General features: G+C 36.3%; 1 protein-coding gene and 1 long non-coding RNA gene across 2 annotated transcripts in view; one reads left to right on the top strand and one right to left on the bottom strand.

The window, feature by feature from the left end:
- TTC21B (tetratricopeptide repeat domain 21B) overlaps window positions 1–6,419 on the bottom strand; it is a 79,990-nt gene extending 73,571 nt beyond the window's left edge. Inside the window, exons 1-5 of the mRNA XM_049773379.1 lie at window positions 6,351–6,419; window positions 3,408–3,537; window positions 3,217–3,327; window positions 1,728–1,894; window positions 492–614 (exon numbers count right to left, since the gene is read on the bottom strand). Of these exons, the coding sequence (XP_049629336.1) occupies window positions 492–614; window positions 1,728–1,894; window positions 3,217–3,327; window positions 3,408–3,537; window positions 6,351–6,398 (579 nt within the window). The 5' untranslated portion in view covers window positions 6,399–6,419. The remainder of the gene's footprint in view (window positions 1–491; window positions 615–1,727; window positions 1,895–3,216; window positions 3,328–3,407; window positions 3,538–6,350) is intronic.
- The window catches only part of LOC126009175 (uncharacterized), a 138,836-nt gene that overhangs the window by 11,531 nt on the left and 113,760 nt on the right, over window positions 1–13,545 (top strand). The gene's annotated exons all lie outside the window — the stretch shown is intronic.

Below are 13,545 nucleotides of genomic sequence, written 5' to 3'. Positions count from 1 at the left end.
GTTTGGGCACTCAGGCTCAAAAAGGTTAGCCATTATTGCTCTAGAATCTAGAGTGAAACCTCACACATAATAGACATATAATGAATATTTGTTGAGCAAGTAAAGTATGCATTATGATCAACAATAAGAATTCACTCAGGGGGGCCAGAGAGATAGCATGGAGGTAAGGCGTTTGCAGAAGGATGATGGTTCAAATCCCAGCATCCCATATGGTCCCCAGCCGGCCAGGAGCGATTTCTGAGTGTAGAGCCAGGAGCAAACCTTGAGTGCTGCTGGGTGTGACCCAAAAACAAAAACAAAAACAAAAACAAAAATTCACTCAGACTGAAGAGTTTTGCAGGGACTAGATTTCTCCTAGCTATTATTCCTTGTCCTACATAAATGCAAGTCTTTTCTGTGGTACAGAGTTAACAATTGAGATACTCACTTTTTTGGTTTTCTAGTACAAATAAAATGAAAACATTATTTGTGTAGCCTCAATTCCAACTCACCTTACCCAAAAGTGCAAAGATATCATTTCCATCTTGCAATGCATCTTCAAAGTATCTTAGTGCTTTTTTAGCAGAAGATTCTTTTCCTCGTGTGATATGAAGCCATGCTCTTAAAACCTGTCCCTGTAAAATGAATCATTCTAATCATACTTTCAATTTTCTATAAAATGAAATAAATATTAATGAAAGAGATGAGTTAAGGTTATTTAAAAATAATTGTAAGAAGAAACAGCAAAATTATAAAAAAAATTCTATGTGTTAAAATGTCTTTGAACCCTTGTCATTTTATAATAAAAGGAATTATATTATCAATTTTAGATCTTTGCTAAAATGTTTCCTTCTCTACACGATTTAAAAATGTTTCTGCTCAGGTCAATTCCTCTTATAAATGCATTGTCAAATTAATCTTCTGAATTTTTACATAATCACTGCATTGACTAAAAAATCCCATGACTTTCAAATTATACAAATATTGTACTTAGTCAATTTCCTTCAATTTGTTTCGAACCACATCTATAAGCATTTTCCCACTATATTCATCTATGTATCCTTACATTACCATCAACTGTGCAGTTCTCACTGTATCCAAAACTAATACATCTCCTTAAGTTTCTCATTCCACCTATAATCTCCCACCTTGGGAGAATCAACTTACTTTTTCCATAATTCTTGCCTTTTGAGACTATATTTATCACTCAGGCTTTAGCTTAAAAACTACTTCCTTCAACAAATTCTTTCTTATTCTCCTAAGATTTGTAAATGTGAACTCTTCTTTAAAATAGTGCCTAGCAAAATGCGAGTAGTAAATGTCAATCATTTTCTTATAAATGTTCTCCTAGGATTAGCTGGGTATGTTTCCTTTATCTCTACTAGAGGACCCATTCATAAAAGGAGCTTATATATTACTTATCCTTATATTATTAATAGTGAAAATAAGAGCTTTATACTAAGAACAGCTCAATTAGCAGAATAAGAGAGAGATTCCTTTGAATCTGTAAAAGAGTTAATAAACTTCAAGAAGGTAAATAACTTTAGGGCATCTAAATTTTACAAATACTGAAATAAAGTTATTTGTAAATGAGAAGATAGCAAGCAATAACAAGTAGATAAATAGCCAAAAACATACTTGAGTTTCCGTAAAAGTTACTACTACAACTTAAAAGTAAAATAAATAAATAAATAAAACCCAGCTACCTCTTTACTGCCATTGGACATTTTGAAATAAAACCCAGCTACCTCTTTACTGCCATTGGACATTTTGACCATTCTGTCGATATATTCTCTCGCCTTGTCATGTCGACCAATGTGCCATAAAAATAAGCCTGCATGGTACAAAACTTTTGGTCCTGCTCCTTTACGTTGTTCTTTTACTCTTGTATCTGATTCCAGAATAGCTTCTTTGTCTGGAACAAAAAAGAAACATTAAGTGAAATAGTAAAGATAAATTCAAACTCTAACATGATTATTTTTTATAATTTACCATTTTATTTGATAGTACTATTAGGTTTTAATCCTATTTTCTATTTTACAACTAAGTGATATAAACGAAGTCACAGACAACTTCTTATAACTCTTTTGTATCTTTTGGACCAAGTATGGTACAGCATTTACAGTAAGTAAACATTTAGTTGTTGAATTTATTTACTTATGATACATATTGTTTCATTCATTATTCTATTAAATTGTGCATGGAGGTGAAGGAAATACAGGAACTGAAGAAAAGGCTATTTTCCTATTTAAATATTCTATGCCATCTTGGCTACTGCTATTCTGAAAAAAGATGAGTATTTAAGATATTATTACAATATTATTACAATACTATTGCTAGATGTAGATGAAAAATTGCTTCCTTATTACACAATTTTTTTTTTTTTTTGGTTTTTGGGCCACACCCGGTGATGCTCAGGGGTTACTCCTGGCTGTCTGCTCAGAAATAGCTCCTGGCAGGCACAAGGGACCATATGGGACACCGGGATTAGAACCAACCACCTTTGGTCCTGGATCGGCTGCTTGCAAGGCAAACACCGCTGTGCTATCTCTCCGTGCCCTTATTATACAATTTTGATGTTTTATCACTGTCATGCAAGTTCTCTACAGAGGCAAGAGAGATAAAGTACAGTGGGTAAGGTGTATACAATGGAAATCAGTTCCTGGAATCATATTTAATCCCCCAACACTAGCAAGAGTGATCCCAAGCACAGATCCTGGAGTAATCCCTCAATACTGCCAGGTGTGGCTTAAAAGTGAAAAAAGTAAAAAAAACAAAACTATAAAACCTCTTAGTGGACAGTCACTTAGTTTTAATTATGATACATGTAAAGTTTCTGCTATAATCTGATCATATTACAAGTTTACTACTGAATAAAACTATACCAAATATCTTTCAGAGCAAAGGCTTTTAAGAAACAATATATAATGGAAGAGACAAATTGCATATATCTATATAAAATTGCAAATTATACATTTAAGCATTGTGTTGGAGTGTTAGGGACTACCCTCAAACAGTTTTTATGTACTAGTAAAATGTCTATAGGATATAAACGTGTTGAAATATAAGACATGGAGCTCTTGTGGTTGAGAATGTAAAATCTTGTCAGAGATATATAAACTCATCCATGGAATAAATGTAATACAGTATGGTTAGACTGAATGGTATAGTAGTTAAGAAAAATCAAAATGAACTAAACAGAACAATTTTCCTAAGCATTGTATTTAAAATCCATACCTGGATTTGGGCTCATTTTATGGGCGTATATTAATGCAATTTGAGAACATAGGGATACATCTTCTTTATCTTTAATTGCCTCAAATTCTCGAAGAGCTTCTTGAGTTTTACCTGTAAATCAACACTGTTATGTAAAAAAGTCTTAAAAGAAAGAATTTAAAATTTATGGAATACATAATAGTCACACATACCTTTCATTAATGTACCATAGGCATAATAAAATCTGAAGATGGGATCATGGGCATATTTCTTCATTCCTTCATTGGCAACAAGCAAAACATGATGGAAATACCTTTCTTGACAATAGTAATTAATCAAAGTCTAAAAAAAAAGTACTAATTGTTAAAAATATATTAATATCTAAAAATTCACAAGTATTAATATAAAATATTGATTAACCTAAATCTTAGATAATGTGATTATTTTTCTTCCCGTTTCCTTAAAATAGCAATGAAGGTTAGCACTTAACACTTAACTTTATGGGAAAAAAAATCACATTGAATAAAAATGTACTAAAATAAATAAACTAACTCCTGGCAGTTTCAAGATTACCAGGGGTGGATCATAAATTTCTTTTTTTAAATATCTGACAATGTTGGAGGGAATGTTACTCTGGTGATGGGATTGTTGTTGGAACACTGAATGCTAGAAATAACTGTATTATAAGCAACTTTATAAACCTCAGTGCTTAAAGAAATAAAAATATCTTGCTTTAATATTTTATAGAGGTATCCAGAGGGCTATGCAATGCTGGATTTTTAAACAGGCCTTCTGAACTTCACCCCTTCCTGCCTCTCTTTTTATCCATTGCTGGGGTGCTTACATACTGTTCATGTGTCTCCCTTCAGGAGTGACTTTCTGCAGTGCTCAGGGTACCATACACTAGGGATTTGCACCTAGGTCACCTGCATGCAAAGCAAGTGTCTAATTCCCTGTAATCATCTTTTTGGCCCACAAAAGATTTCCAACCTTTTAATGGAAAATTGTATATGTTACCTTTTTATTTTTCAAATTTACATTATAATATTTATATGAAATAAACTATCAAAAGGTACTAAATTTTGCTTAAGTGATCTATGTTTTATACCTTTTTCTTAGGAATACATATAAGGATTTGTTACTAAATTAAACCTATCTGGGCCATCTCAAAATATTCATGACTCTACAGCAGGGTCAGCAGGAGTAAGGAGCGAATTTGTGAAGCAAGAACTGAGGGATTAAAATAAATGTGTAGATCATTTTCAAAGTCCATTGCTCAGGTCTACAATCCATGTACCTTTCAGGATCTTTCAGTTAGACAAATGTCCTCTAAGTTTTACTCTGTTTCCCTCCTGTGGTTATTGCTCTCTGGGTATCTTCTTTGACATGCTTCTTACCACTATAATTTGTATACCTCCAAGATAGCCAACAGAAATTTTTGGCAAAATGCAATATTCTTTCTATGCCTCATCCCTAAAGACACCAATGATTTGTCAGTTAAGGACACTTTAAATACTATCATATTTAACTTGGGTTCAGACTCTGTAACTCTTCTGAAAGGCAGTAATAGTAAAGCATGGCAAAGTAAAAAGAGCATGAGTTTCAAGGAGAAAATACTGGCTTCAGGTCAGTCCAACTTTGACCATTCAGTCAGCTCGTTTGTAAAATACTATTAGTCATTTACAAGTCATAGTGAGAGGGATAAAACTCTTATATTTACTCAATTCTGGAATATACTGAGGACCTCTTTGACGTCATATAGCCCCTAGTTGTGTAATGTTGATTTAAAAGGTCTCCAGATAGATTACAAGATGACAAAGAAAGGAAAGCAGAGCTAAGAAGGATCTCATATATTTTAAATTGTATTATTGTCATAGTTAAAGGAATATGTTTTCATGTTTTCAAAAATATTAATAATATTTATGGTCTTGGTGTGTGGCCACTGAACCTCATCATCAACAAAGTGCCCAAAATCTTCCATCAACGTCCTTCTGACACTTCTAGTTCATCTCTTCATTATTCCTCACTCTCTCCATCAATCTCAGTTTTGTCACCCAGGGCCAAAGGTTTGTTATAGTTATCTTATGCTCAAGAGCAGCCTCATATTAAAGACTTAGATGTGATCCTCTAGCATTTAATGGGATAGGAGTAGAAGAGTAAATCTGAAGTGATGAAAATATGTAAGAGAAATGGGAAGACTTCACAGAAAGATCATTAAAAAAAAAACCTCAAGCAAAGCAAAACAAAATAAAACTGCAAGGGTCTCCAGCTCTCCCTATCACTGTCAAATTGTCCTTTATTGCCTTACTACCATTCAACAACATACTCAGAAGTGAACTCTAGAAGCGAAGGCTTTTTTCTTAGTTTAATTATTGCAGGGCTTACCATCTTCAGTTGAAATAGGAGGTCCTGAAATATATGCTACATTAATTGAATGACAGTTTTTCTGGTATTCGACTGTAAAATCTGACAGGCACTGACACAACCTCCTAAGCCTCCATCGGGATTTGCTGAACGAGTGAACCAGGGACTAAAGGGTTGAATGAACTCCTCACAAGAAGCTGTGTAATTTCCCAGTCTCCTCTTTGTGTTCAGATTATTTCTTAAGTGGAATGCCATTAAACACATGATTAAGGGAAGAATCTATGAGAAGTCTATAAACATTATATCCTACATTTTCCATCTTATTATCTAATTTTTTTTAGTCTTTCCTTGCTCCTTGGACTAATACCTTATGGAGTACCTGACGCTTGCTTTCGTCCTCAAAGGCACCCTGGTGGGGGGTAAGCAGAAAGAGTGAATCAGATTTAGCTTTCTGGGTGGAGCAAACTGAATGCAAGGAGTAAAAAACAAACTGCAAATAGGGTGGGACACACACAACAGAAACAATTCGCTTAGCAGCGCGCCGGGGCAATCCAGGACCTCCAGATGATTAATCTGCCAAGCAGAGCCAAGTGCTCTAGTCTAGACCAAGCTGCCAGAGAAACAGGCCCACAGTGCAGCCGAGCAGGAGTTCTGGGGCGGGCGGGGGCACCCCAATCCGAGAATGCAGGCAGGATTCGGCCCCGCCAAGTCCGCGCTAACCCGCGCTCTGCAAGCCCCTCCCTCTCCAAGCCACCACTCAGTAACCCCACGCCTAAGCTCCAACCGCTCACCTTCAGCCCCTGCGAGTCCAAATCTCTCCCGACACCAGGTCGCTGCATTCTGGGGCGCGCGCCCGGAGAGCAGCCCGGGGCCAAAGCTTGGCGGAGCTGCGAAGGCCCCAAATCCGCGGGAGTTCTGGGACCGGACGGGAGAGGAGGTGGAGAGGGGCGGGGCTACACAACACGGAGGGGCGTGGTCCTACCACCCATTGGTCGGCTAAAAGGGGGCGTGGCCTAAATGCTAGTTTAGCAGGAAGGAGGCGAACCATGGAGGTGGTTGTGATTGTGAGGGGCTCAGGTGAGTGGGCTGGCCGGGTAAGGTAGGCCCGAAAGAGCAACGATGAAGAACGGCCGGAGGATAAAGGATTTGAGGCCTTCAAGGAGATGGAGAAGAGACACAGGAAAAAAGGGCAAGGCCAGACCTGGTTTCTGACTAGAGAGAAAGACACCATTTTCTGTGAGTTCTCCTCAGGGCCAAGATTCCCGCAATGCGGCTCTTGGAAGCCTGAGCCGGGAAGTGAATAAATAGCCCGCTTCTCCGTGTTCACATCTGTTTTTCTGATTATGGCCACAAGGTGGCGCAGAAAAATCACAGGTTCTTCCAAAGGCGAGTCGTTCTTGAGTCCCTGACGAGGCCTGACAGCAAATTTAGAGTGTATTGTCAGTTTTATCGGTTCCTATCATGAGAGGATCAAAGAATGGGAAGTATTTTTTCTTTCCACTCTTCAAAAAATGATGCGCATCTGGAGCCGGCAACAAAATTTATACTATGCAGACTTTTATGTTTTTGACCCATTCCCTTAGTTAAGTAAGTTAAGATTTTGGTGAATAGGAACTTTTTCCATGCCACTAGATTAGTAACGGTGGATTCGGTTTCCATTCAAGATTAAGTTGGTTCCTCTTTAACGAACATTTGAACAAAAATGGGCAAAAAATAATAATAAAAATAAATTTTAAAAAATGGGTGCTTGGCAATGGAATATTATGCAGCCGTCAGGAGAGATGAAGTCATGAAATTTTCCTATACATGGATGTACGTGGAATCTGAGTGAAATAAGTCAGAGAGAGAGAGATAGATGCAGAATAGTCTCACTCATCTATGGGTTTTAAGAAAAATAAAAGTCATCTTTGCAACAATCCTCAGAGACAAAGAAAGGAGGGCTGGAACTTCCAGATCACTTCATGAAGCTCACCACAAAGAGTGGTGACTGCAGTTACAGAAATAACTATACTGAGAACTATCATAACCATGTGAATGAATAAGGAAAGTGGAAAGTCTAGAGTATAGGTGGGGTCCGGATGGGATGGAGGGAGATTTGGGACATTGGTGGTGGGAATGTTGCACTGGTGAAGGGGGATGTTCTTTACATGACTGAAACCTAATCACAATCATGTTTGTAAACAAGATGTTTAAATAAAGATATTATAAATAAAAAAGGGCAAATCAAATATTTTTAGGAGGATTATTTTTTGTTTTTGTTGCCAGCATTCATAGGCAAACTAACTTTTGTGGTAATGGACACAATTAGTCATACCTGACTGTTAGATTATTTTTTTAAGTATGTGGATTTATCTTTTTCAATACCATATGTCAAGAATAACACGTCAAGGAGCACATCAAAGTATATTTGCACTATACCCGAATGCACATTTGGTTTCAAGTGAGACGTTCATCTGGAAGACACTACCTAAGGATCGTGGTTAAAGAAGCAGATAATCACCTATTTTCTGATATCTTAAAGTCTAAACTTGTGCTCTCTGATATTTGGAAGGCTATACTGATTTGCCTTTTATAGAATTTTGTTCTAAAATTTAATTAGCTGAAAATGTCATGCCTGCACTGCAGGAGTGTTTGTTGGATTAAAATTACTTTGAATTTGCTTTTGACACTCCTGGAACTTGTTCCCTGCATAAATTCTCGGGTTGGATGTTTCTTTTGGATTTCAGGTCAAGAAAAGCCCTATCTTTCCTGAAAAACTGAGGTTTCTTAGTTCAACATTTTTTGTGGGATTTTCCTAATAAACTTTGTGTCTGATATCTAAAAGTCTTTGTCTTTTAAGCCTTGCCTCCCATTTCTCTTTCTTTTTTTTTTTTTTTTTGGTTTTTGGGCCACACCCGGCATTGCTCAGGGGTTACTCCTGGCTGTCTGCTCAGAAATAGCTCCTGGCAGGCACGGGGGACCATATGGGACACCGGGATTCGAACCAACCACCTTTGGTCCTGGATTGGCTGCTTGCAAGGCAAACGCCGCTGTGCTATCTCTCCGGGCCCTTTTTTTTTTTTTTTTTTTTTTTTTTTGGTTTTTGGGCCACACCCGGTAACGCTCAGGGGTTACTCCTGGCTATGCGCTCAGAAGTCGCTCCTTGCTTGGGGGACCATATGGGACGCCGGGGGATCGAACCTCGGTCCGTCTCCTAGGCTAGTGCAGGTAAGGCAGGCACCTTACCTCCAGCGCCACCGCCCGGCCCCAACCTCCCATTTCTCACTTCACAGAACTTTCATTCTAAGTAAATGGGTCTAACATTTATTATAGGGATATTTGTCTATACTTTGCTCTGAACACTTTTCTTATTTGAGAAATATGCTTTTTAGAGTTCATCCTACATCTCATTATCTAGGAAATTTTTAGGGATCATCATAATCCGATGATGAGAGAGATGGCCCAGTATAGTGAAAAGAATATGGTTTCCCAGATCTAAGGTGGAGTTTCTGCTATATTATAAACATTTATGCCATGGGAATAGAACTTCCCAAGCTTCATGTTCCTTCTTTACTAAAGTTATAAAAATAATTCAAAGGCTAAGGCAAAGCTGAAACGTTCTCAGCATATAACAGAAAACCTAAACCATTTCCATCAAAGTGCAAGAGCTCTGTAATATACCACACACTTGAATATACTTTGTATTATAGTTGACTTGATCTCTAGAGATATGTTATATATTGTATTTTGGTGTTGAACGACAGTCCACTCCCACTCACTAGTTGCTTACTTGGAACAATTGCTGAATATTTCTGCTTCAACTTGATGGTAAGACTAATACAACAGTAGGTTAAGGTAGAAAGAGAGATTAGAGGGATAGTTTAGCAAGTAAGGCTTTTTTGCCTTGAATGTCCCAACCAGGCATTCTATATTGTCCCTAGAGCACATCAAGTGATTCCTGAGTGTAGAGCCAGGAGTAACTCCTGAACATCTCCAGGTAGCCCACCTCACCAAAATAAAAACCAAAAGGACAGAGTTAATATTTTTAACATTTAATGTTTAGAGTCATATTACAGATATTACAAGCTTTTAATAACCACAACCTACCTGTAGTTACAAACTTGGAGTTTGATATTTGTTCAATAAAATTCAAGATAGTAAGTGTAATTATTGGTGTCCTTCAGTTGTGTCTCTAGTTTTCTTCTCCACATTTCTTATACTGAGACAATTGTTCATATGTTATTTCTTCACATATTTGAGAAATTAAGGGAAGAGCAGAGAAAATATAAGTAGTTCTACTGAAGACAAGTAAAAGAAAGACCAAAATCATAGACAAATTAAAACAGCTACATATAAAAAAAACAAGTCAATTAAACTTTGGAATTGAAAAGATATTATGTGCTCTGACTTTATGGAGTCAAATGAAATTTAAAGATGAAAAGTAATCTACACAAAGCCACAAAATTTCAGCTTCTACCTTATAATTAAAGCAGTTATGAAGAAGTATAAAATGGAGTATTATTTTTCTTCAAGAGTAAGTTCTGTGCTCAAGAGTCACTCCTGGCAGTGCTCAGTGAACCATCTTTGGTATTGAAGATTAAATTCAAGCCAGCCACTTGCAAGAAAAATACCCTACTCTATACCACCATTCTAACCCTAAATGAAATATTTTTTCCTCATATTTTCTTCTAAAGTTTATTACTACTAGCTTGAAAGAGAGAGGCTCAAAGTATATGAGGATCAAATAAATCCTCATGGTTTACTCTCACAAGTGACATTGAGAAAGATGTGAAAATTAACTGCTGTCAGAATTGCTAAATTTGAGTTAAGGTTCTGTTTTGAAATGGCTTTGCACCTTTGGGCAAGTCACTATTTTGTCTACTTTATTAATTTGTAATAGCTAGTTGGAAATAGGATTGTGATATTAGTGTATCAACTAAAGGAGATTAAGTGAAAGTGGTAAAAATTTAAAAGCATTACATACAAATTTATGCAGCCTCTCATGAAAAACAGATATAAGAAGCTCCTTAATAAGCTACTTGACATCTCTGAGATTAGAATCCAAACTTCTGTTGGTTATCTAGTGCTGTTTTCTTTTTTTCCAATACCAACATACTAAAACTGATGCATGTTTGAACTGTATGAAGCAAGGTATCTGTTAATGTAATTAATAAGATGATTATTATAATGAATCACTTTAAAATTCTACAGTGTTTTGGTTTAAGTCAGGAAGAGAGTAATGATCAGTTACTTGTTTTTATGTTTCTGTAACTAAATGGAGTTTTTTATGTTTTTATGTTTCTATAACTAACTGGAGATAGATAAGGGAGAGATCACAATACTGGCTATTGTCATTTCATAATTTATTCATTCATTTACTTACCAGCTATTTAGCAGTGTCTTTGGCAAAGAACATAATTCTTGTCCCTACTCCTAGAATTTAACATAAAGAGAGCTATTTTAGGACCAGCAGTTGAACATGAGACTAAATTGAGTGATACATTGTCCAGCTCTAGTAATTAGTGTAACAAGAAAGAAATGAAACATCTGTTCTTGTAGACCATAGAAATTTTCTATTTATTTTCAGGTGTTTCTCTACTTTCCTTTACATTGTATGCAGAAATTTTCCTCTTCTGCATATATATATATTTGGGTTTTTTTTGGGGCCACACCCGTTTAATGCTCAGGGGTTAGTCCTGGCTAAGCGCTCAGAAATTGCCCCTGGCTTGGGGGGACCATATGGGATGCCTTGGAATCGGACCGCGGTCCTTTCTTGGTTAGTGCTTGCAAGGCAGACACCTTACCTCTAGCGCCACCTCTCCGGACCCCTGCATACATATTTTAAAACTATTTATTTCATTTCACCTTTAAATCTGATCATATCTGTAAATCAGTCATTGTTAAGGTTGTGTAGATCCTGCAGCAAATTCCCTGCTCTCATACTACTTACATTCTTGTTAACTAACATCTATTTTAACACCCATTGTCAGAATTTTGTAAGTAGGTGAAAAAAATTATGTCTAAGACCTATCTCTGGTGATAATTGCAATTTTTAAGGTTTTGGCAGTTCTTAAACTGGACTTCTTAAGACTTCTGCATTATATTTGTTTCTCTTTAAAGTATCTCAGATACTTAAAGGTGAAAAAATTTTAAAAAAGGAAATTTACTTCACAGTAAACATTTTGAATCAGATAGCAAGATACAGGCTTTCTGGGAGGGAGAGTTTGTCCACATTCAATAGTGGTTAGGTTAGGACTTACTTCTCTGGCTCTGCACTTATGAATCACCCCTGACAATGCTCGACAGAACATAAGGGTGCTGAAAACTGAATCAGGGTATGCCAATGAAAAACTAGCACTTTATTTTTTATACTATCTCTCTTGCCCTCAAATACTAAATAGAGATTTAATAAGAGAACTTTTTTTCTTTCCCTGGGCCACATCTTGACATTTTATCAACATAAAGTAGAAAATATAGACACATAAAAAGACATTTTGAACAGTCTCATTTTTTTCAGTAGAAATAATGAATTATTTAAATGTTTACAATTAAGTTATACAGAACATTTTGACAGGATGCCATCTGCTTTTTTCTTTTACTCCTTAAAAAAATTTATTTTTAGTTAATAAAATAAGTACAAAGACTCCCACTCTGCTTTGTGTGACATTTAAACAGAATATTATTTTAAATTTAACAAACTGAAGCCCTAGTTCACATCTTAAAATAATCTTATTCAATATCAAATTGACTCTGCAATCTTTTTAGACACCCTATTATTTCTGAGTGTGAGATCATCAGAGCTCTGCTCTAATTTTTTCTGTTGGGTAAGAAACATCAGGCTAAAGTTATAGCTTTCTACGTGTTGGACTCTTGGTAGCTTTTTTATGACAATGTTTCCAAGTGGCTATCCACACTCCTCAATGACAGCACACACTTGTAAAATAAATGGAGAAAAGAAAAGCAATTCCATGCTTTGTAGTCTTGAGTCTATATAGGATGCTCCTATGTGAATATGTCATGCAGAGAGTTTCTCTCTGGTGTTTTGTTTTCTTTCTTTTATATCTGTTTCTCCTTTCTCTGCATCCAGACCAGTGTTAGTATATTAACTCTGGTATTTGCTCCACCAAATTGCCTCTTGTATTTCTAATGTGTTTGCTCTACATACCTCCTTGGTTTACTGTCTTGTGTTGTGTACACTGAATAGAAATCAGGCCAGATAAGAATCTGGGCATTTCACAGAGATACACATGATATTCCTTCTATCCTGGATGTATCTAATGTCATTTCTTCCAGGAAAATATCTTTACCCATTCATAGCAAGCAAGAAAACAAAAGTCCAACTTCCTTCTAGTAGTTAGAATTTCTCCCTTTTCACCCAATATTTCTAGGTTCTTTCTCTTTATATCCCACTCCTGGGTTTTCATATGCTGAGTTCTCATTAGATACTATTACTTGTATAAAAGATGTTCCAGGGGCCCGGAGAGATAGCACAGCAGTGTTTGCCTTGCAAGCAGCCGATCTAGGACCTAAGGTGGTTGGTTTGAATCCCGGTGTCCCATATGGTCCCCGGTGCCTGCCAGGAGCTATTTCTGAGCAGACAGCCAGGAATAACCCCTGAGCACCACCAGGTGTGGCCCAAAAACCAAAAAAAAAAAAAAAAAAAAAAAGATGTTCCAGTATTCACCTTGGGAAGGAGGTCACTTGTAATTGAGTTTCAAGTTGTCAATATGTGTTTTGTTGCATTTTTTATTTTTGAATAAACAAACATACAGAAAAGTTGAAGTGAATAATGGAAAACCCAAACTAATCACAAGGAAACTTTTGGGATTATTTTCCATGTATCTTTCTTCTTATTTTAGGATAATATATAATCTCTTAGTGCTTTAAAGCAAAATAGGAAGAATCAAAAGACTTTAGAATTGAACTGTTCCAAAAGGGAGTCACTATTCAAATAAGACTGTTTAAATTTACAGTACTCTTAATTTGTTAGTAATTGAATTCATCAGT

This window comes from Suncus etruscus, chromosome 5 (assembly GCF_024139225.1).
Source record: "Suncus etruscus isolate mSunEtr1 chromosome 5, mSunEtr1.pri.cur, whole genome shotgun sequence".
Classification (NCBI taxonomy): Eukaryota; Metazoa; Chordata; class Mammalia; order Eulipotyphla; family Soricidae; genus Suncus; species Suncus etruscus.
The sequence above is the reverse complement of the archived record's forward strand: the minus strand, read 5'-3'. Positions and strand labels throughout refer to the sequence as shown.